We start from the raw sequence: 25,485 nt of genomic DNA on the forward strand, positions 1-25,485 counted from the left end.
CTGCTGCTGCTAAGTTGCTTCAGTCGTGTCCGACTCTGTGCAACCCCAGAGACGGCAGCCCAACAGGCTCCCCCATCCCTGGGATTCTCCAAGCAAGAACACTGGAGTGGGTTGCCATTTAAAGGATGAGTTCACTCTTAATTGGAGAAATTCTGAAGGGGAACACACTTGTGTGCTAAAGCACCAGGCAAAGAGAAATCCAATCCCTTAGTTAAAGATACTCCACAGGATGGAATGACTTCTCACATACATACACACATCCATCAGCAGCAGCTTTTTATTAGACGGAGGATACCCAGGGTTGGCTCAAAGAAAAGCGTTGACAATTGGTAAGCAAGGAGAGGAGATACTCCTTGCAGTGGAGATGAGTACTTATGATGTTGAGAGTCAGGGTCTCCTGCTCAACTCTGGCCACCCAGGAAGCTCTTCCCCTTGCCACTAACATCACCAGTGCTGAAAGGCATGAAAGGGTCTGCAACGAGCTAGTTCAACTTGGCTAACAGTTCTTCCAGTTCTGGCCGAGCTTTGAACCTTCCCTTGAAGTCTTCTTCAGTGTGCTGTGGAGAAGAAAAAGAAAATAAGAGGGAATTACTACAGAGTCATTCAGATACGCCCAGCGTCAGAAAAGGCTACATCAGCCAGCTCTGTAGAAAATTATTTGGATTCAACTAACTTTTACTGAGTAGCTACTATGTACCAGGGTGCGATCCCTGGGTTGGGAAGATCCCCCGGAGGAGGGCACAGCAGTCCACTTCCAGTATTCTTGCCTGGAGAATCCACATGGACAGAGGAGCCTGGCAGGCAACAGTAACAGTGTTGCAAAGAGTCTGACGTGACTGAAGCGACTTAGCATGCACACACATACTATGTACCAGACTTATATTAGGTATCAAGGACTCAAATTTGAATTGGACTTCCTCCATGCCTATTTGTGTTCTGATTACTTACACTGCATGTGACCTTAAATCATATTCTTTCTGCTATACAGCTGCCTCAAGGGAGGGAATTTGGGGGTATAATGGGCTACCCCTAACATCAGGATGCTCTGACAGAGTTCAGCTTTCATGGTCTATGAAGTATGATCCCTGATGCACTGGAATAGTCAGACTAATAATCACGGTAAAGCAGCCTGCACACCTTTCCTGATTATTATCTGGGTTAAGTTATCTACATGCCTTTTTTGTTTCTAAAGTCAGCCAGTCCAGATTTTCTTATCCATATTTTGAGCCCATCAGTGGGCCTCTTCTCAAATTAGCACCTACCTCCCTCACCGACAATTTGACTCCTTCAGGAAGATTGCTTTGGATTATTTCCAAGAAAATCTCTGCAAACGTAGCATTCAAACCGCTGATCTGCAAAAGAAAAGAAGATGCTTGAAGAGAGTCACTGAAAGTTAGGTGGTTGGGCAGAAAGGGCAAGGGCTCAAATGTCAGCTCCAGTAGAGCCTGAGGGCCTTTGGGTGAAGGATTAACACCCAGAGCTGATTTTGGAGCTCAGACTTCACAGGATTTCGATTTCTCTTGCTGATCTGCCAAGTTGTCTGATTACTGAGATGGTCATGGCCAGTATCTGCTCTTCCCCGCCCCCACCAATATCTGCTCTTGTAGGCAATGAATGTCATAACTGGATTAAGAGGTTAAGTCCAGGATGACTTTCTGAGTCAACTCAAGTTTACCCACATAGACCACCCACCACCTGATTGTCATCAGACCCTGTGCTGAGAATCCAAAGATAAATCAGATGTATTGGAAGAAAGGCATGTAGGGGGAAGGCAGAACCCAGAAGAGAAACATCTACCTAACCCCATCAGGGAGGTTTAAAAAAAAGAGCTTCCAAAAGAGGTAACATCTGGCTGGAGTCTTGAAAAACAAGGGTAAATTGGGAGAATTCAACTGTAGTGTGGAGTTGGTTTTTTTTTTAAGGCAGAGGAAATAATATTCAGTAAAATGTGAAGGAATAGCACAGTACTAAGGAAAAGCACAGTAGTAGGGAATTAAAACTAGTTCCATGTGTGACTGGAACGAATGAAGGTGTGAAGAGGAAAAGCTGGAGAAGAATCATGAAGGTACTTAGGTGCTAATCAAAAGAGTTCAAACTTTATCCTGTGGGCCTTGGTGGCAAGTTAGATCTGTCATAAAATGAAGCTCAAATAATTTATTCCTGATAACATTTAAAGAACCAAGATTGTAAGTACTTTAATCATTTAAAAATTTAACATAGATTTAGAGTGTTACCACCTTAACATCCTGCTGGTTATCTTCCTGATACATTTCTTGAGTGGATCAAAAAGGGTGAAGTCCATGTGTTGGAATATTACTTGGCAGAAAAAAGGAATGAAGTATTGATATGTGCTACTACTACAACATGGATGGACCTTGAAAACACTATGCTACATGAAAGAAGCTAGATATAAAAGGCCACATATTATATAATTTCATTTGAAGAAGTGTCTACAAGAGGTAAAACCACAGAAATGGAAAGTAGATTAGTGGTTGCCAGGAGCTAGGGGAATGGGGAAAAAGGAGTGACTGCTAATGGATACAGAGTTAAAGGGAAGCCACTGAGGGGGTCTATATGGGAAAATGACATGATCACATTGACATGAGTGTAAAGCAAAGTGGATGGATCTCAAAGGTTTTTAGGGGTAGAAACCATAGAATCTGGAGAATGAATGGATACCCAAGGACAAAGAAGGGTCAAGAATTAAGTTCAAAGGTGAGGAGGATTATAGGGAAAAAAACAGTCCTCCTACAATTAGTCTTGCATTCACGAGTGTAGGGCACCTGTTGAACATCTTGGTGGAGAAACCCAGTAGACAACTGGATATCAGGTTTGAAACTCAACCAAGAAAGAACCAGGAGAGGTAGAAACATTTCAAGTTTCTTCCAGAGTACCTACCTGAACTACTCGCTCATGGGTGGTAAGAACTGAGTCCAGTAACATTTTGTTGCCTTGGTCCTGAAGCTGCAACACCTCCATGGTTTTGGTGGGCATCGCATAACTGTGGGAAGGAAAAGTCAGCTATTGGGAGGGTTCCTTTAAACCAGCCACACCACTTCAGTCAGGGTAGTCCCTGAGTGCAGCCACCACTGCATGCAGTAGCTCCTGCAACCTTGGGCTGTCTATCTGCAGCCAGGGGCAAAGTAACCAGATCCTCTTACACCTTCTCCAGAAGTCTTTACACTTCGTGAAGGGATAGACCACGTCTAATACTTTTATGCATCCCTAGTCATGCTTAACATAACACTCTGAGTAAAGCCTGGTGATTAATAAGTATTTGCTGCTACTAAATAATAGCCAGTTCTAAAAGAATTAAGCTCACCACTAGGTATACTCTGGAGGCTAACCTTGGGTATTTTATCTCTTCTGAAGAAATGAGGCATGAAATCCAATCCTGCTCCAGTTGTATTTTTATTTTACTTATTTATTTTTTTAAAATTTGGCCATGCTGTGAGGCACGTGAGATCTTAGTTCTCTGACCAGAGACGAAACCCATGTACCCTGCATTGGAAGCACAGAGTCTTAATCACTGGACCACCAAGGGAGTCCCCTGCTCCAGTTCTACAGCAGGATTTCTTAATGTCAGCACTATTGACCCTTTAGAACAGGTAATTCTTGTTGTGGGGGCTGGCCTATGCATCCCTAACCTCTATATCCAGCAAATGCTAGTAGTACCCCCAAAGTGATAACAATTAGAACTATCTCCAGACATTGTTAAATGTCTCCAGGTTGAGAAACATTGTTGTAATCTATGCTCACTATAATCAGCTTCAGTAGATCTATATACCACAATGAAAAGACTGCTGGACTTGGGGTCACGTCTTAGCCCTGCCACTTATTAGCAATATTTACTTAGGCAAGTCCCTTCCCCTTCCTGGACTCAGTTTCTTCATGTATAATGGGGACTACCATCCAGGTTTATATCAATAGACAATTATGAGAATCAGATAAGGTGATGAGATAGAACTGATGACTACACAGAAATATGATATTAGTATTGTGTTCATCTTATCAAAAAGTTCCTCAAACTGAATACTCAAATGGAATACTAATAACAACAGTAGGATTGCTGAAATTTCATGCTACACAAACTTCATGAATTAAGAGAAAGAAGCATGACCCTCTACAGATGGACTGCTACAAAAAGAAGTCTGGTGTAATAGAAAGTGTTTTGGAAACATGAGAGTCAGTACTGGATTTAAATGTTGGCTCTGCCACTTATTACCTATTTGACCTTGGACAAATTAATTCAGCTCTCTGGGTCTTTGTTTCTTCGGCTATTAAATGAAGATAATAATACCTAGTTCATAGGGTTTTCAGTTCAGTTCAGTTCAGTCACTCAGTCGTGTCCAACTCTTTGCGACCCCATGAATGGCAGCACGCCAGGCCTCCCTGTCCATCACCAACTCCCGGAGTTCACTCAAACTCATGACCATTGAGTCGGTGATGCCATCCAGCCATCTCATCCTCTGTCGTCCCCTTCTCCTCCTGCCCCCAATCCCTCCCAGCATCACAGTCTTTTCCAATGAGTCAATTCTTCGCAAGAGATGGCAAAAGTATTGGAGTTTCAGCTTTAGCATCAGTCCTTCCAATGAACACCAGGACTGATCTCCTTTAGGATGGACTGGTTGGATCTCCTTGCAGTCCAAGGGACTCTCAAGAGTCTTCTCCAACAACACAGTTCAAAAGCATCAGTTCTTTGGCACTCAGCTTTCTTCACAGTCCAACTCTCACATCCATACATGACCACTGGAAAAACCATAGCCTTGACTAAATGGACCTTTGTTGACAAAGTAATGTCTCTGCTTTTGAATATGCTATCTAGGTTGGTCATAACTTTCCTTCCAAGGAGTAAGTGTCTTTTAATTTCATGGCTGCAATCACCATCTGCAGTGATTTTGGAACCCCCAAAAATAAAGTCTGACACTGTTTCCCATCTATTTCCTATGAAGTGATGGGACCAGATGCCATGATCTTAAGTTTTCTGAATGTTGAGCTTTAAGCCAAATTTTTCAATCTCCTCTTTCACTTTCATCAAGACGCTTTTTAATTCCTCTTCACTTTCTGCCATAAGGGTGGTGTCATCTGCATATCTGAGGTTATTGATATTTCTCCCGGCAATCTTGATTACAGCTTGTGCTTCTTCCAGCCCAGCATTTCTCATGATGTACTCTGCAGAGAAGTTAAATAAGCAGGGTGACAATATACAGCCTTGACGTACTCCTTTTCCTATTTGGAACCAGTTTGTTGTTCCATGTCTAGTTCTAACTGTTGCTTCCTGACCTGCATACGCGTTTCTCAAGAGGCAGGTCAGGTGGTCTGGTATTCCCATCTCTTTGAGAATTTTCCAGTTTCTTGTGATCTCCACAATCAAAGGCTTTGGCATAGTCAATAAAGCAGAAATATATGTTTTTCTGGAACTCTCTTGCTTTTTCCATGATCCAGCGGATGTTGGCAATTTGATCTCTGGTTCCTCTGCCTTTTCTAAAACCAGCTTGAACATCTGAAGGTTCACAGTTCACATACTGGCGAAGCCTGGCTTGGAGAATTTTTAGCATTATTTTACTAGCATGTGAGATGAGGGCAATTGTGCGGTAGTTTGAGCATTCTTCAGCATAACCTTTCTTTGGGATTGGAATGAACACTGACCTTTTCCAGTCCTGTGGCCACTGCTGAGTTTTCCAAATTTGCTGACATATTGAGTGCAGCACTTTCACAGCATCATCTTTCAAGATTTGAAATACCTCAACTGGGATTCCATCACCTCCACTAGCTTTGTTTGTAATGATGCTTTCTAAGGCCCATTTGACTTCACATTCCAGGATGTCTGGTTCTAGGTGAGTGATCACATCATCGTGATTATCTTGGTCGTGAAGATCTTTTTTGTACAGTTCTTTCTGTGTATTCTTGCCACCTCTTCTTAATATCTTCTGCTTCTGTTAGGTCCATACCATTTCTGTCCTTTATTGAGCCCATCTTTGCATCAAATGTTCCCTTGGTATCTCTAATTTTCTTGAAGAGATTTCTAGTCTTTCCCATTCTATTTTCCTCTATTTCTTTGCATTGATCGCTGAAGAAGGCTTTCTTATCTCTCCTTGCTATTCTTTGGAACTCTGCATTCAGATGCTTATATCTTTCCTTTTCGCTTCTTTTCTTTTCACAGCTATTTGTAAGGCCTCCGCCCCAGTTAAATAAGATTATGTAAGTAATTTGCCTAGCATACTATGGGTACAAATGCCAATTCCCTTGCCCTTACAACAGTGAGTAAATGCTAGGTGTTGCAAACTTCCAGGTAAGCTGCCCTAAATAACAACCTCTTCCATTTTATAGCACAATCTCTGATCACTTCAAATTTACACTTGGCAATAACTTCTTTATAAAAAAATCAGGGACTTCCCTGGCAGTCTAGTGGTTAGGACTCCACACTTCCATTGCAGGGGACATGGGTTCAAACCCCAGTCAGAGAACTAAGATCCCACATACTGCATGGCATGGCCACAAATGGGGAGGCGGGCACATTCATAAACTTGTTATGAAAATCAAATAAAGTAATTATGTAAGAGCTTTCAGAAAAGTAAACAGCTTCTAAAATGTTCTTTTTCTTTTTTGACATTCCACAGATAAGACTGAATAAAGTGGGACTTGTTCATTCCTACCACTGAGCATGCATTTTATTCTTCAACAATACTTCAGCAAGATTTCATTGATTTGTTTATTTATTCATTCACTTATTCAACAAACATTTACTGAGATTCTGTTCTGTCCTAGGCGGTCTGATGGGCACAGTGCAGTTTATGCTTTCAAGGAGCTTGTTAAGAATGTTTTGGAGACAGGTAAGTACACAAACATTTGCACTATAGGAAGACAAAGGCAACATAGGTATATACCAAATATTACAGAGACAAGAGGGAGAAAAGGGGGAGAGCCTGGGGAAGGCTTCATAGGTGAGGCAGTGCTTTATCAAGATGTAAAGAATGAACATAGATGTTTGCCTGGAGGGCATTCCAAAAGAAGGCAGTCTACAAAGGCAAGGAGCCTTGAGGCCCTCAAAGAGAACCAATAGAAAAATCAGACATAGTTTGATTAAAAAAAAATACTGGGAACTCTAGTCATTTTAAAGTAGAATAGACCTTTAAGTCACAAGAGTAAAGGTTATTTTTCTTTAGTATCTACATATTTCTGTACTTCCCCAGTTTTCTGCTATAAACATTATTTGGATGATCAGATAGGAAAACAGAAGAGAAGAAATGAAGTAGTTGAATTTCAAGAGTCAACCTAACATGACAAAATAGTGCTGCTTTTGAGGAGTACTGCTGGGATAGGACACAAGGGGGCCTGCTAGGATGCTAGGGAACTTAGAGTCTGTGGACTCTACTACATACGTTATACCTCCATTTGAAAAATGTAAGTGGATTTTTTAAAAAAAGCAAAGAGCAGCCTTACAGAGAATGATGCTTTTGCTCTCCACAGAGAACAAGAGCTGGTCAGCTTCAGGCTTGGAAGCTGCACCCAGATAAGTAAGATTTCCCTCTCTTCAGACAGCTGCTCGGCTAGGGAGACAGGAAAATTAAAGGACCCACAGGAAAGGCTTCTTCCTCTCCTCCTCTGGGTGAGCTGCAGCTGCAGCGATGCAGACCATTTATAGAACAAAAGCTAGCACACAGCTCCCTTGCCCAGTTCCATCTCAAGGTCAGAGCCCTATTCCCAACTCCTAAAGGAAAAATGGATCAAGATAAAATGAAAATCAGAAGAAAAGAAGATCATTTTATCTCTGAAAAGCTGGGCAGCAAGAATACCTGATATAATGGTCTGAAAACCTCAATCAATCCAAAGAAGTGAATTGCTAAAAGTGAACATTTCTTTATGCTCTGCACTATTTGGAGCAAAGAAAAAGCAAAGAGGCAAAAAGCAGCACATTGTTCATTCTGTTATACTAGGAATTTATGTTTATGCCTATTGGAACTAAATCCAAGGCAACAAGTATTCATCCAGTGCCCACAATGTGTCACGTACTGTGCAAGGTCTTAGCACGCCTGCTGATAAAGACAGAAATAGTCCCTGCCTCACAGATCTTAGAGTCTAGTAATAGTCAAGTAATTATGAGGGTAAGGAATTAGCATTATAAAAGGGAAGTTTTTTACTCTTTACTTCTCCTAAATATATAACGTAAAGACCTAAATTAAAGAGGTTCTCTGAAGAAGTGACATTCAAAATAAAGCCTAAGAAAAAAATAGGGGTTGATTAGCTGAAGGGGAAAAAGTATTCCAGGCGTTAGAGAGCATATGCAAAGGTCCTGAGGTGGGAAAAGACAAAAAAACAAAGTCAGTGCAACTGGAGATAGAAGGAGGAAAGGGAAGTGTGAGTTAAGGCAAGAAAGACAAGCCCGCACAATGGAGCACCTAGCAAGACATGTGAGGAACTTTTATTTTGATCTTAAAGGAATGGGAGGCCATGGAAGAACTTTAGCATGGGAGTGACACGATCATATTTCCATTCTAGAAAGATCATACAAATAGCAGTGTGGAGAACCAGTTAGAGGGAATTAAGAATTTGAAGGAAAAGAAGTGGGTTCAAATCAAGACCTTGCCACTGATTAGATGTATGACTATAGGCGAGCTTCTGTTATACTGCTACTACTAATAGCAGCCAATGGTTTCTAAACTTAATTGTAAGTATTTTAAATATATTAACTCCTTAATTTTCACTACAGCTTTATTATATAGGTACTTTTATTAACCTCATTTTACAGATGAGGAAACCAAGACACAAACAGGTTAAGAAAACTGCCCAATGTCTGTCACACAGTAAGAATGTAGCAGAACAAGGGAAAAACTGAAGCAGTCTGCTCCAAAGTCAATGCTTGGATCCACTATGGCAAGGTGCTTATATGAATTAAGTAAAGTAATATACAGAAAAGTATTTGGCAGAGTGGCTGGCTGATAGTAGGTGCTCAACAAATGGTACTGCTTCCTACCTTTACTCAAATGTAGTCCGAGCTTTTCACAGCCAGTTTTTAAAAACAAAATATCTTTAAAAGTTCTTCTGAAAATTTAAAACACTACTTCAAGGAGCTGATTCACTGAAGGTATGATAACATTCTGTAAATGGCATTTAATGCCCCTTTGCCACCACAGCTTCTGAGATGCTACCCCTAAACTGTGCCAGTTGAAAAAAATCTCATTAATTATTAATAGCAATAATATTATTTACGGAGTGTTTATAATGTGCTGATCTCTCTGTTAAGTGCTATCATATATTTTCCTATTTAATTTTCAGAACTCAAAAAAATAGGAAAATTATCATCATATTATGGAGTCAAAGAAACCAAGGTTCAGAATTTCTCAAGGTCATCTTGGTGAAAATGGGTAAAACTAGGATTTCAATGCAGGCAGTTTGATTCCAGAGTTTTCACTCTTAACCATTTGTTACTCAATATGATCCAAAGACAAGCTGCTGATAAGCAAACTTGTTATCAATTCAAGACAAGATAAGAAGCATGAAAGGGACACTAAACACACTTTTATTCAATCAACATTTTGTTTTCAATAGCTTCCAATAGAAAGTCTTTCAACAGCAAGACTTTCTTGATGAAGGGAGCAAAGTGTTAATGTACATTTTGGCACAAGCTCGTAATAGCTTCACAGAGTGGTACTTTGAGAAACATAGCCCTAAATTATTATGCTACTCTGTCTCCTTGAACTGACATTAAACTTTATCTTTCACTTACCACCTTCCACATTATAGTTATTTTTATATGTGTGTATGTGTGCACACACATGTACACACACACTCTCCTTGAAATCAGGGGCATTTACCTTTGTATCCTCCAGACAAAAGATACAAAGTGCCTACACTATAGCACAAGAAGCCCAGTGCCTCCTAGTTCACTGAGCATGTGGACCACAGAGCAAAAAGAGGCTCAGTCAGTACTTTTTGATTAATTAAAAATTCGTCCATTACATTTTAGGAAATGTATACACAACTGGATTGTGCAATAATATTCAAGGACCTGTCGTTCTTTCAAGAATGGCTTAATGTCCCCCATGGGACAGTCTTTATGCTAGGTACTAAAGAAATAAAGAACACAGTCCCTATGTAGTCAGTGGGGAAGGGATCTGACACACGAAGAGATCATTACAGCCCAGAGCACTAAGTGACATGATAGAGCTATGAGTCAAGTGCTGAAAGAGCAACCAACTCTCCCAGGCATCAGAAAAAAGATAAAGCACACATCTTTAGGCCTAAAACAATTGAAGCACTATCAGCTATGAGCGCTTAAGTCACAGCTGATTATCCAGTCTTCTAAGGAGCACATTTAGCACAGTTATACTGTAAGTAATAAAGGTTTAAAAGTTCAAATTTGGCTTAAAGAGCCTCTTGATGAAGGTGAAAGAAAAGAGTGAAAAAACTGGCTTAAAACTCAACATTCAAAAAACTAAGATCATGGCATCCAGTCTCATCACTTCATGGCAATAGATGGGGAAACAACGGAAACAGTCACAAACATTTTCTTGGGCTCCAAAATCACTAGAGACAGTGACTGCAACCATGAAATTAAAAGACACTTGTTCCTTGGAAGAAAGGCACAAACCTAGACTATGTATTAAAAAGCACAGATTTTTAGTTTAGTTTGCTTACAAAGGTCCACATAGTCAGTTCAGTTTAGTCGCTCAGTCGTGTCCAACTCTTTGCGACCCCATGAACTGCAGCACGACAAGCCTCCCTGTCCATCACCAACTTCCAGAGTCCACCCAAACCCATGTCCACTGTGTTGGTGATGCCATCCAACCACCTCATCCTCTGTTGTCCCCTTCTCCTCCTGCCTTCAATCTTTCCCAGTATCGGAGTCTTTTCTAATGAGTCAGCTCTTCGTATCAGGTGGCCAAAGTATTGGAGTTTCAGCTTCAACATCAGTCCTTCCAATGAACACCCAGGACTGATCTCCTTTAGGATGGACTGGTTGGATCTCCTTGCAGTCCAAGGGACTCTCAAGAGTCTTCTCCAACACCACAGTTCAAAAGCATCAATTCTTCAGTGCTCAGCTTTCTTTATAGTCCAACTCTCACATCCATACATGACCACTGGAAAAACCATAGCCTTGACTAGACGGACCTTTGTTGACAAAGTAATGTCTCTGCTTTTAAATATGCTATCTAGGTTGGTCATAACTTTCCTTCCAAGGAGTAAGTGTCTTTTAATTTCATGGCTGCAATCACCATCTGCAGTGATTTTTGGAGACCAAAAAAATAAAGTCAGCCACTGTTTCCACTGTTTCCCCATCTATTTCCCATGAAGTGATGGGACTGGATGCCATGATCTTCGTTTTCTGAATGTTGAGCTTTAAGCCAACTTTTTCACTCTCCACTTTCACTTTCATCAAGAGGCTTTTTAGTTCCTCTTCACTGTCTGCCATAAGGGTGGTGTCATCTGCATATCTGAGGTTATTGATATTTCTCCCAGCAATCTTGATTACAGCTTGTGCTTCCTCCAGCCCAGCATTTCTCATGATGTACTCTGCATACAAGTTAAATAAGCAGGGTGACAATATACAGCCTTGATGTACTTCTTTTCCAATTTGGAACCAGTCTGTTGTTCCATGTCCAGTTCTAACTGTTGCTTCCTGACCTGCATAAAGGTTTCTCAAGAGGCAGGTCAGGTGGTCTGGTATTCCCATCTCTTTCAGAATTTTCCATAGTTTATTGTGATCCCCACAGTCAAAGGCTTTGGCATAGTCAATAAAGCAGAAATAGATGTTTTTCTGGAACTCTCTTGCTTTTTCGATGATCCAGCGGATGTTGGCAATTTGATCTCTGGTTCCTCTGCCTTTTCTAAAACCAGCTTGAACATCTGGAAGTTCACAGTTCACCCATTGCTGAAGCCTGGCTTGGAGAATTTTGAGCATTACTTTACTAGCATGTGAGATGAGTGCAATTGTGCAGTAGTTTGAGCATTCTTTGGCATTGCCTTTCTTTGGGATTGGAATGAAAACGGACCTTTTCCAGTCCTGTGGCCACTGCTGAGTTTTCCAAATTTGCTGGCATGTTGAGTGCAGCACTTTCACAGCATCATCTTTCAGGATTTGAAATAGCTCAACTGGGATTCCATCACCTCCACTAGCTTTATTCGTAGTGATGCTTCCTAAGGCCCACTTGACTTCACATTCCAGGATGTCTAGCTCTAGGTGAGTGATCACACCATCGTGATTATCTTGGTCGTGAAGATCTTTTTTGTACAGTTCTTCTGTGTATTCTTGCCACCTCTTCTTAATATCTTCAGCTTCTGTTAGGTCCCTACCATACTGTCCTTTATCGAGAAGATCTTTTTTGTACAGTTCTTCTGTGTATTCTTGCCACCTCTTCTTAATATCTTCTGCTTCTGTTAGGTCCCTACCATTTCTGTCCTTTATTGAGCCCATCTTTGCAGAAAATGTTCCCTTGGTATCTCTGATTTTCTTGAAGAGATCTCTAGTCTTTTCCATTCTGTTGTTTTCCTCTATTTCTTTGCATTGATCACCGAGGAAGGCTTTCTTATTTCTCCTTGCTATTCTTTGGAACTCTGCATTCAAATGGATATATCTTTCCTTTTCTCCTTTGCTTTTTGCTTTCCTTCTTTTCACAGCTATTTGTAAGGCCTCCTCAGACACCCATTTTGCTTTTTTGCATTTCTTTTTCTTGGGGATGGTCTTGATCCGTGCCTCCTGTACAATGTCATGAACCTCCGTCCATAGTTCTTCAGGCACTCTGTCTATCAGATCTAATCCCTTGAATGTATTTATTTATTTTGAATCTATTTGCTTTATTCATAATTACCAATAAACTAGAAAGAATCCAAATATATATCAACCAGTGAAGGCATAAACCAATTAAGGTTTACCATTTAATGGAAAACTATTCAGAATTCTGAACAGATAATCAGAATTAATGGAATACTGAATAGATATTCAGAATAAAGGCATGTCTGCAAAACCCCAGATAAATCTTAAATCCATTATGCTAAGTGAAAGAGGCCAGAAACAAACAGCTGCATACTGTATCATTCCATTTATATGGTATTCTGGAGAACTTAAAACAAAAGGGACAGGAAATCAATCAGTGGTTGCCAGGGACTCTAGAGGCAAGACAGAGGAGAGTAACTACACCTCAGGCACCAAGGAACTTTTTAAAACTTAATGGAGCTGTTCTGTATTTTGATTGTGCCAAACTATATACCTAAAAAGAGTCAATTTTACTACATGTAAATTATTTCTCAAAACAAAAATTATATCTCATTTAACAACAACAAAGTAGAGCATGCTACCCACACCAAGAACATCCCATGCAAAGGCATCTTTCATACCTTTCCTCGACTTTAATGGAGAGATGATTGCAGAGGTTGTGAACATACTGGGCATAACTCTCTGTCAGGGCCATGTCATATGCAATCAGGTGAATGTTTAAAGTCCCATATTCATAATCTGTCCCCACATTAATGGCTCTTATTTCCACTTTTCCCTTCTTCTTTTTGGGCTGAACACAAAACAAAAGAGAAAGAAAAGTCAAAGTATTATACAAGAAATTCTAACAATACCATCTTGATATATACATGTATATATATATATAAATCAATCTTTCAATTAAATTTGTTTACCATGTTTCTCTCTGATTACCCTACCTACAAACTGAACTTTTCCTAGGTGGGAATGGGCAGCCTTCCTTGCCATTCTGGGCTGTAGCATCAGTCAGTGAAAGCAGAGGAAATATTGCTGGCAGTTATTTAACATAAATACATGTGACTGTCTTCTGCCATTAACTAGTTTTGAGACTCACTTTCCATCTCTGGCCCTCAGTTTCCCAATTTTTATATCACCGGGGTTATACTAGATAACAGATTCTTGAGGAGTTTCTCTTTTTTTGGCTGCCTGTGCAGCTTGTCGGATTTTAGTTCCCTGGTCAGGGATTGAACCTAGGCCCTCCGCAATGAGAGTAGGGTCCTAACCACTGGACCACCAGGGAATTCCTGACAGATTTTTTTTTTTTTAAGAATTCTTTCTCTTTTTCAAAATTTTATTTATTTATTTCAGCTTCCCTGATAGCTCAGTTGGTAAAGAATCCACCTGCAATTCAGGAGACCCTGGTTCGATTCCTGGGTTGGGAAGATCTGTTGGAGAAGGGATAGGCTACCCACTCCAGCATTCTGGCCTGGAGAACTCCAGGGTCGCAAAGAGTTGGACATGAACCTAGGCCCTTGGCAGTGAGAGCACAGAGTCCTAAATACTGGACCACCAGGGAATTCCCAACAGATTCCTTTTTTTTTTTTTTTTAAAAACTCTTTCTCCTTTTTTTACATTTATTTCTTCTTGGCTGTGCTGGGTTTTCACTGCTGCATGCAGGCTTTCTTTCATTGCGGTGAGCTACTCTTTAGTTGTGGTGCGTGGGCTTCTCAGTGTGGAGGCTTCTCTTGTAAAGAACGAGCTCTAGAGTGCAGGCCCAGTAGTTGTGGCACAAGGGCTTAGTTACCCCGTGGCATGTGGAATCTTGCAAGACCAGGGATTGAACCCATGTCCCTGCACTGGCAGTGGGATTCTTAATTGGACCACCAGGGAAGTCCCAACAGATTCTTAATCTAGAACCCATAGAGGAATTTTAAGGGGTTTGTCAACCCCAAAACTTATGTGCAAAATTTTACATGTGTGTGTATTTTTCTAAGGAGAAAATCCTTAACTTTCATCAGAATATTAAGGAAATCAATCACAAGAAAGCACAAAATTAGTTCTCTGCCAGCCTTCCTAGCTTTGAAATTCTGCAGTCCAATTATTTAGACAGCCTTTCTTTTAAAAGTTTGCTGGTAAGTCACTGCTGTAAGTCACTTCAGTCGTGTCCGACTCTGTGTGACCCCATAGACTGCAGCCCACCAGGCTCCCCTGTCGCTGAGATTCTCCAGGCAAGAATACTGGAGTGGGTTGCCATTTCCTTCTCCAATGCATAAAAGTGAAAAGTAAAGTGAAGTCACTCAGTCGTGTCTGACTCTTAGCGACCCCATGGACTGCAGCCCACCAGGCTCCTCCGTCCATGGGATTTTCCAGGCAGGAGTACTGGAGTGGGGTGCCATTGCCTTCTCCATTTAAAAATTTAGAGGCAGAAAAATTATTTTATTTCTATCCTTTTATTTCATATAAAGTACGGCTTTACTACAGATCAACCTGTTCAAACTGCTGTAAAAAATTAAAATGAGGCCTGGAAAAATAGATATGTAACACAACATAGATCAGGATCAAGAAAGCTTCTCAACCAGAAATAATTTAACCTAAATGCCCATCAGGAGGGGAATCTATTAAATAAATCATGGCACATTCTTTCAGTAGTACATTATGCAGCTGTAAGAAGAAATAAAGAACTTCTTTATGTAGTGATATAGAAAGATTTTTAAGATAAACGACAAAAGCAGACTGTAGAATAATGTGTTCAGAATATTGCCATACATATAAAAAGGGTAAGCAGGGAAGAATAGATGTGTGTATGTTTAACTACTTACATATGTATTTGCTTGCATATTAAAAAGTAACTCTGGAAGGATACACAAAAAGACTAATACTATTGGTAACCTATGAGGAAGGGAACTGGATGGCTGGGCAACAGGTGTGGAAAGGAGATTTTTAAACTATTTCCCTTCTATATTTTTTGAATTTTTAATAATATGAATCTTTTATCCATTCAAAGTTAGAGTCTTAAAATCTACCTTGTTTTTAAAAATTTTTAAGTCAAAATGTTTTTACAATATAATATTCTTGTGATATTAAAATAATCTTGCTCTTTGGAAGGAAAGCTATGACAAACCTAGACAGCATATTGAAAAGCAGAGACATCTCTTTGCTGACAAATGTCCATATAGTCAAAGCTATGGTTTTTCCAGTAGATATGTATGGATGTGAGAGTTGAACCATAAAGAAGGCTGAGCACCAAAGAATTGGTACTTTCGAACTGTGGTACTGGAAAAGGCTCTTTAAAGTCCCTTGGACTGCAAGGAAATCAAACCAGTCAATTCTGAAGGAAATAAAAACCTGAATATTCATTGGAAGAACTAATGCTGAAGCTGAAGCCCCAATACTTTGGCCACCTGATGCGAAGAGCTGACTCATTAGAAAAGACCCTAATGGTGGGAAAGATTGAAGGCAGGAAGAGAAGACGGCAGCACACGATTTGATGTTTAGATAGCATCGCTGACTCAATGGACATGAATTTGAGCAAACTCTGGGAGATAGAGGACAGGGAAGCCTGGTGTGCTGCAGTCCATGGGGTCACAGAGAGTCTGACACAACTTCGCAACTGAACAACATTCATATGAAAATTGCATAAATAAGTACACAGCTCAATGAATTTTCACAAACTGAAAACACTTGTATAAACAGTATCTTGAATAAGAAACAGATCACTACCAGCACCCCAAAAGTATCCTGTCCCCCAAATGGGCAAACCACTATTCTGACTTCCAAAACCAAAGGGTTACTTTGCCTATTTTTTAAATATGTGAAAATGGAATAATATACTAGGTTCTCTTTTGTGTACAGCTTCTTTAACTGATTATGTTTGCAAGATTCATCATTTTTAGATGAAACAGTAATTCTTTACTTCCCATTGCCCTAGTAGTTTATTTATATGAATATGCTATAACTTATTTATACTTTTTACTGAAGGTAGAAATTAGAGTTGTTTCAAATTAGAGTTGTTTCCAGTGTGGACCACGATGAACAGTATTGCTACAAACGTTTCTGCATGTATCTCTCAGTGAACACGTGTATGCATTTGCATTGGGGATATACCCAGAACCTGTGCAGAGGTTCATCTTTAATAGTTCTCTCAAACAGTTTTTTAAAATCGTTTCCAGTTTAGACTCCCACCAGAGTACTTAAGAGTTCTAGGTGCTTTACATTCTTGCCAGTATTTATAAAACCGAGTATAGTCAGGTTTTCCGGTTGGTTTCTTTCACCCATTCTGGTTGGTATGAAGTGGTAATGCACTGAGACTTTTAACTTGCATTTCCTTTAAGTCTACTGAACTGGAGCACATTTCCATTAAGGCCACCGGCCATTTGGATATTCTCTTTTGTAACCTGTTTATTCAAGTATTTTGCCCATTTTTTAGATTGGGTGGTCTTCCTTTCTCTTAATGATTTGTAGAGGTTCCTTCTATATTCTAGATATGATCCTTTGTTAAATGTACATGTTACAAATATCCTCTTCCTCCCTGTATCTTCCTTTTTCACTTTTTAATGGTGCATTTTGAGCATAAATTCTTGTTTTTTAATGTAGTCCAATTTACTCATTTTTTTCTTGTATAGTTGTAATGACTTTTGTGTCCTATTTAAGAAATCTTTGCTTAGTTTAAGATCATGAGTATATTTTTGTATGTTACCCCCCAGAAGTTTGATAATTATAATATTTACATTTAGATCTACAAAAATTTTAAATGCTTTTTGTGTACAGTGTGCAGTAGGAGTCAAGTCAGCTTTTGTCACATGACTGTCCAATCCAGTTGATTGGACACCACTGCAATCAGTGTTGTCATATAACGAACGGTCATATGCTAAATGTTCATAGATACTTAGATCTGTTTCTATATTCTTTATTCTGTTCCAGTGGGCTATTTGTCTATTCTTCAGCTAATACCACACTGTCCTAATTACTGGAGATTTAATGTAAGTCTTGCTAGTTGGTAGAAAAAAAATTTTTTTTAAGAAATAGTGAGGAGGGGCAATCTATTTACATGTCTTAAGTCACCACTATTATTAGCCAGCAGCCTAGTTATTGCCACAGCAGAGTTGTTTCTGGCTGAGCACCTAGAATGGGTCTCTCATATTGCTGCTCTCCAGGTCAGTCTAAGAGAGCAGGGGCCCAACCTGGGGCGCGGGGGCGGGGATGGGGAGGACCAAGAAATGGTCCTTTCACAAGGCCAGTAAAACTGATGATAAACCTAGTCTCATAGGGATATTCTGAGAACTGAACAAAACATTGTATATACTTAATTCAATCCATGGCACATATTTAAACACTCAGTATGCATTAACTTTTATTATTATTTTTTGTTTTCATATTCCTCATATCTAGCACAGGGGCCAACAGAGACAAAACGTGCAATGAATCACTAGTTTAGAATTTTAGAACAAGATGGCATTTAGAGATAACTTTGTCCCAGTTTTTCATCTTTGCAGGGAAAGAATATGAAGCCCACAGAGATTAAATATGTCCCCCGGAATCAGAGAGCCACACAGGACAGATCCTAGGAACTAACCCAGACCTCCTGACTCCCATTGCAGAAATTTTTCCATCGTAGCCTCTGCATTATTAAAGTTCTTAACAGGGTAATCACCCGAGGGTCCTAGACTTTGCTATGAGTGAGAGGCCAACTTCTATCAACCAACCATCAAGGTGCAGGTGTGGTGGTGCAGAGCCCACCATACCTGAGGCCAAATGCAGCAATTCAGACTTCTCATCATGACAGCACTGCAGTAGGAGCTGTGAAGAATGTTAAAGTCAGAATGCAATAAGGTGCGGCTGAAATTTTCCAGCAAAGAAGGGAGGAGCTTCTTCGAAGCCTGCAGGAGGCTTTTCTTAACCAGGGAAAATGCCAGGGCTCTTCAAAGGTGTTGCTTTAGGAGAACAAAAACAAGAAGGTTGATTCTAGTATCCCTCTTGGCATCTCACCTGCTTTTCCATGTTAACCTAGATCTGTCTGGACCGATCCACACCATCAGGAGCCCATTGTGATATTATATTTCAGTTCTGAGCCAGGGCACAACATAGCCAGCAAGAGTTTGAGTGCATGAAATTTCAGATACCAGTTCCTATCATTTTACCTTCACAATCTTTCTTATCCTTTCCTTTCTATTCTTACTGCCTGAGTTCAGACCTTCATGACTGCCATGGGGAGCTATTAAAGATATCTGTGCTAGGGATGTATATGACTAGAGCTGTGTTTTGGGAAGGTTACCCTGCCTGCCTGTGAAGGAGAATTAGGCAGAAAATGAATGGAGGCTAGGAAAAAGGTGGTAGGGAAGATGGAGTGCTATCTACCATCAAACTGTATACTGCTGTGACTGACCTGGATTCACTGTGGGATGGCCCAGGGCAGATATCCTTAGATCCCTGAAGGAGTACACTATGATGCCCCAAATGGGTCATGGGATAAATCACTAAACCATTTTTGTACAAAAATATCCATATTACTCCTATTTTACAGACAGAAAACTGAGGTCCTCTGAAGGGTCCTCTGAAAGGATGTTGTATTTGGCCAGGGTTACTGGGAAACTTTGCTGGCAAAGAACAGATAGAGAAAGGGGTCAGATTAGAATCATGGACTGTTACAGCTGGAAGGTATCTTAGAGATAAATTAGTTTCTCCTTCCTTTTTCCCCTAATTTTATATAAGGGGGAAGTCAAGGTCTAGAATGGGGAAATGACTTGTTTAAAGGTTACTACAGTAAGGAAATGGAAAAGGCAACCACTTTATGTCTAGCCATGGCTAGAAGCTGAGTCTGTGGCCCTAAACCCAAGCTCTCTCCTCTAGTTTCCTCCAAAATTATAATAATAGTATCCACCTATCACTATACACTGCATTCTCCAGGGTGGGAAAGTTGGGAAGAAATTGTATCTTCTTTTATTTAGTTCTTTGGCCCATTTTTTGATTGGGTCATTTATTTTTCTGGAATTGAGCTGCAGGAGTTGCTTGTATATTTTTGAGATTAGTTGTTTGTCAGTTGGTTCATTTGCTATTATTTTCTCCCATTCTAAAGGCTGTCTTTTCACCTTTATTTAGTTCTTTGGCCAATTTTTTGATTGGGTCATTTATTTTTCTGGAATTGAGCTGAAATTGTATCTTCTTAATCCTCAAATGAAAAGCTGACAGGCCCGCAGCATATATACTTCCAGGAATTCTAGTGATGGAAATTTAAAAAATTACACCTGGGACTTAAACAATTTTGGTGATGGTACTCTGAACAGTCCATAATAAGCTATAAGGTACACAGATATCAAGTGGTTATGTTTATAACTAACATAAACATGCTAACTTGATGTAGCACACTCAATAAACATATACCAGACAGAAGGCATGGCCCTGATGGGGTTGGCAGCCTGGTACTGCATAGAGAGCACTTGACTAAGATGGAAGCCCAAGAAAATCTGGGGGGCTTCCCTGGAAGTCCAGTGGTTAAGACACCATACTTCCACTTCAGGGGGCATTGGTTTGATCCCTGGTTGGGGAACTAAGATCCCACATGCTGTGTAGCACGGTCAGAAAGAAAGAAAAGAAAATCTTGGCTCAAATACCGTCTGCTTAGTCACTACATGACACTGAGTAACCTCTCTAGGTGTCAATCTCAACACCTAAGGTTTCTGTGAAGCTCAAAATAGTGAATTTTTGTGAAATGGAAATAGTGTGGACATTAGATGGATTCTGACCATCCTTAGTTCAAATATTGGCTCTGGAAATTATTGTCACTTGGGCAAGTCATTTAATCTGTCTTAGATTCCTCAAACAGGGCCCTTAATTACCACAGTATATCTGAGGATTAAATTATATCATTTGTAATACTATAAAATGAAATAATGCTTTTAAAAGCCTGGCACATAGTGATGACATGATCTGGTATATAGTAGTTGCTCAATAAATGATATCTTTAAAGAAAGACTGAGTAATGTACACAGATAGGACAAGATAGGACATTATTATTATTATTATTATTATTATTGGACAGAAGCATGCTCCTATTGGTATGCTTCACAGAATGAGGCACTCATTAAACCCCCGTTGTATGCAAAGTACTGATTCAACCACTCTAAGGAAAGACACCAAAGAGAAAACACAGTCCCAACTCTAAAGGAGCTTACAGTTGAGAGAAGGATAGATATACACAAAAGCACCAACCCTCTCAATTTAATCATAATGAGTAGGCCACCTCCCATGGCAAGTTCAGCACAAGCTACCTTGCTGCACCATGGCAATTAAAACCCAAAAGCAATGACCTCAGGTGGTTGAGCCTGAAAGGACAATGAGCAAGTCAATACTCCTAGGTTTTTTGTATAACATATAAGAGTATACATTTAGAAAGATGGTAACAATAACCCTGTGTACAAGACAGCAAAAGAGACACTGATGTATAGAACAGTCTTATGGACTCTGTGGGAGAGGGAGAGGGTGGGAAGATTTGGGAGAATGGCATTGAAACATGTAAAATATCATGTATGAAATGAGATGCCAGTCCAGGTTCGATGCACAATACTGGATGCTTGGGGCTAGTGCACTGGGACGACCCAGAGGGATGGATGGGGAGGGAGGAGGGAGGAGGGTTCAGGATGGGGAACACATGTATACCTGTGGTGGATTCATTTTGATATTTGGCAAAACTAATACAATTATGTAAAGTTTAAAAAAAAAAAAAAAAGAGTATACAGCAGTTACTCAATATAAATGGTATCTTTTTAAAAAGTTGATCGAGACATGTCTACTTCTCAGGTCTCATGTCCCATCATCTTCTATGTGCCTCCTCAAGATTCCAAGATTAACACAAACTGCTTAAAGTTTCCCAACTGCATCTCCAGGATCAATGAATTCCCACTTTTGCCCAGAATGTTTCCCCTTCCTGCAGAGAGTTTGACTCTTCACCCAACACCCTCAATGTGAGGAACTCCTAGTCATTCTTCCCCTGACCAGGGATGGAACCTGTGCTCCTTGCAATGGAAATGCAGTCTTAACCCCTGGACCACCAAGGAAGTCCCTCCTAGTCTAGTCATTTTTTAAGACTCCATTCATGCTCTTTCAGGAAGCCTTCCCTCATTCCTCATGCTGAGGTAGGTACTATGCTTACATGTTCCCATAGCAACCCTCTTTCCTTTAGACACCACTATCACTTAGCACATGTATCCATTTATTCAACAAATATTTTCTGACCACTAGTGATAAGCCAGGGCTTCCCTGGTGGCTCAGATGGTAAAGAATCCATCTGCAATGTGGGAGACATGGCTTCAATCCCTAGGTTGAAAAGATCCTCTGGAGGAGGGGATGACAACCCACTCCAGTATTCTTGCCTGGAGAATCCCCGTAGACAGAGGAGCCTGGCAGGCTACAGTCCAACCCATGGGTTCACAGAGTCAGACACCACTGAGCAACTAAGCTCAAGTGATAAGCCAAACCAGGGTTAGCAATGGAGATATAATAGTAAATAACACAGCCATAGTTTCTGCTTGCTGAAACTTGCAATCTATTGGAAAAGGCATATATATAACAAGTAATTATAAGAAGATGCATAACTTGAGGGAGGAAAATAGAGTACTATGGGGTTGTAAAAAGAAGGACTAATGCTATCAATCAACATCATCATTATCACCACTAGTAACTATTCATGGGCTCCATGTTTCAGATACTGTGCTAAGTACTTAAAACTTTCTTTTTTAACTTAATCCTCACAAAACATTTAAATAACATAGCTATTTAAAGGCAGAAAATTGCAGCTTGGAAAAGTTAAGTAACTTACCCAAGGACATACACTAGTAAGCAAAGAACTGAATCATTAACTTGCTGCTGCTACTGCTGCTGCTAAGTCGCTTCAGTCATGTCCGACTCTGTGTGACCCCATAGACGGCAGCCCACCAGGCTCCCCCGTCCCTGGGATTCTCCAGGCAAGAACACTGGAGTGGGTTGCCATTTTCTTCTCCAATGCATGAAAGTGAAAAGTGAAAGTGAAGTCGCTCAGTTGAGTTCAACTCCTAGCATGGGCTGCAGCCTACCAGGCTCCTCTGTCCATGGGATTTTCCAGGTAAGAGTACTGGAGTGGAGTGCCATTGCCTTCTCCAGAATCGTTAACTTGGGTCTGCCTAATTCCAAAACATTTCTCCTAATCTCTGCCTTTCCCTTTAAGGATGGTGTGCAGAGCCTGCCAGTTTTCTCAATATTCTCTCTTTTTTCGTTAATCGTGGCACTGCTGAATTTTTCCTGGGTACATGACCATTCATAATAAAAATTACATTTCCCAACCAATCCTGCAGCTGGGTATGGTTCCATGACTGAGTTCTGGCCAGTGGGACATTAACTCATGCACGTGCTTTCCCCTTCCCCTGCCTACAGGCTGGAATGTGGACATGCAGGCTGAAGTGGGAGCAGCCATCTCAGACTATGAGATAAAAGCAGTAGGATACGTTTGTAAAACAGAAAGCTGGAATATCTACCTATACTTCATATGACAGAAAAACAAACTCTATCTTATTTAAGCCCCTTGATTAAGTGAATTCCTATTATGACAGCAAAATCATTATCTCAACAAGAAGGTATTATGTCTCATTCATTTCTCTATTCCTAGAGTCCAGCAACACCCCACTCCAGTACTATTGTCTGGAAAATCCCATGGACGGAAGAGCCTGGTAGGCTGCAGTCCATGGGGTCACTAAGGGTTGGACACAGCTGAGCGACTTCACTTTCACTTTTCACTTTCATGCATTGGAGAAGAAAATGGCAACCCACTCCAGTGTTCTTGCCTGGAGAATCCCAGGGACACGGGAGCTTGGTGGGCTGCCGCCTATGGGGTCACACAGAGTCGGACATGCCTGAAGTGACTTAGCAGCAGCAGCAGAGTCCAGCAACATTAAATGTTGAGTTGAACTTAATTAAATTCTGGTTCTAGTTTGGTTATTTACTGGCAGAATATATATATTGTCAGAGAGAAATCACTTATCCTCCTCAGTTTCCTTTTCTGCCCTGTCTACCTCACAGGATAGTTGGTGAATCGAAAAGCATGGTTTTCAAATTTGTTGGTTACAAAAGGCCTTAAAAAAAAAAAATCATGTTTCCCTTTGTGAAGCACATGAAATACTCATCAGTGTGTTTTCATCATATAAAACAAGAATGACTTAACTAGCAGAAAATATGGTTAATTATATAAATGGAGTTGTCTACATTTCAAAAAATATGAAACCATATGAGTTTCTCTGTTAACATTTATTTTCATCAAATAAAACTGATGGGAGAAAAACTTGAAATTTAGAAAACTCTATCCATTAGCTTAATATCTTCTAAAATATGGCAGATTGCCATTATTAAACTTGAAGAGGGGTTCCACTCTAGGGTCACCAGTGTTCCAAGGGCCTATGGTTTGACAGGCAATGAGATAATGGACGTGAAAGCACTTTGAAAATGGAAAGAGATCATTACTTTTATTCACATCAAATATGAATCTCTCTAAAACTCTGACACTGTTGTAATTTAGCAGAATAGGCAAGGCAGGATGAGAGCCCAATGGGCTGGAGACCAGGGTGCTCTAATGGCGCAAACTAAAAGTCAGGTCTTCACAGAAATCACTCTGTACCTGGAAAAGCTCTGGGAAACTCTAAAATAGTTTTTACAGCCCCAGTGTTTCCCGCTACACCAAGCAACTGGATACTCCTAAATGAGTGTCAGTTCACTTTATGCACTCAGTGCAAGAATACAGGTAGTATTTAATAAATGTTTGTTGAGTAACTAGCCTCCAATTAAAATAAATTAATTAATTTTAAAATAAATAAATAAATGTTTGTTGAGGTGAACTCTGTAAGACCTCCACTGGCCTTTTCAGGGAGAACTGCTCCTTTAGCTTTGCTCCACTGACATTTAGTTCATTCCTCTAGTAAAGCATTCCCCACATGTATTGTAGTTACATTTTTGAGCACTATCCTTCCCAGCCCACTTTATAGTTTTTGTAAGAAGAGACTGTGCCCCACTCACCACAGCATCATCTGTGCAAAGCGCTGTGCCTGGCACATAGCAGATGCTCAGTGCCGGCTGTTCTTTTCAGTGAGTTACAAGAGGCAGACTTGAGGGAAAACATGGATGCCAGTTTAAAACAGCTCTCTGTAAGCCAGTCCTAAAATCTATGTCTAGCCCTACAGTCACTAGGCCAGCAAAACCAATTTTTCTGTTTCAAGGAAGCTAGGACTGTCACCATAAAGTGGTTTTGATCTGCTGATTTTTCTGGGAATGATGCCACAGTCTCCTCACAGACTTGTGGCTGTGAGCGCTGATCAATCTATGAGTGCTACAACAAAATAAGTAGGTGTCAGAAATGACAAACACCTCCGCTATGTCAACAGTCAAAACAGCATGAAGTTTCCAAGAGAAAAGACATCTTGATTTCCTAGGGGCCATTCTACAAGAGGAAGTAAATTGTCTGAGTTCAAAAATCTTACTCTCTTGCCCCAGAGCCTGAAAAATAGAACGTATAACAGCTAAAACTGACAGCCAGTTATGCTGCCTCTATTTCATCCTCCCACATCTTCCTCTTGGCATTGCTTTTATTCTTTGGCTGCTATTACCCTAGGATTGGAGGCTGAACAACAGCTGAGGGCAAGTAAGTGGTCTTGGGAGATATGACCTAGCACTATACAAATGTGAAGGACTACATTCTTCTTATTTTTATCAAATAAAAATCACTGTAAACAATCTGAAGCCTTTTAAATTTTAACAGAATGATGCAGGGCCCTTGAAGGAAT

At 40.3% G+C, this 25,485-nt stretch overlaps 1 protein-coding gene across 1 annotated transcript in view; it reads right to left on the bottom strand.

Moving 5' to 3' along the window:
- Window positions 1-259: 259 nt before the first annotated feature.
- MRPL48 (mitochondrial ribosomal protein L48) overlaps window positions 260-25,485 on the bottom strand; it is a 55,208-nt gene continuing 29,982 nt past the window's right edge. The window contains exons 5-8 of the mRNA XM_027562942.1: window positions 13,336-13,505; window positions 2,899-3,001; window positions 1,263-1,352; window positions 260-557 (exon numbers count right to left, since the gene is read on the bottom strand). Of these exons, the coding sequence (XP_027418743.1) occupies window positions 483-557; window positions 1,263-1,352; window positions 2,899-3,001; window positions 13,336-13,505 (438 nt within the window). The 3' untranslated portion in view covers window positions 260-482. The remainder of the gene's footprint in view (window positions 558-1,262; window positions 1,353-2,898; window positions 3,002-13,335; window positions 13,506-25,485) is intronic.

Source organism: Bos indicus x Bos taurus, chromosome 15 (genome assembly GCF_003369695.1).
Source record: "Bos indicus x Bos taurus breed Angus x Brahman F1 hybrid chromosome 15, Bos_hybrid_MaternalHap_v2.0, whole genome shotgun sequence".
In the NCBI taxonomy this organism is placed as follows: Eukaryota; Metazoa; Chordata; class Mammalia; order Artiodactyla; family Bovidae; genus Bos; species Bos indicus x Bos taurus.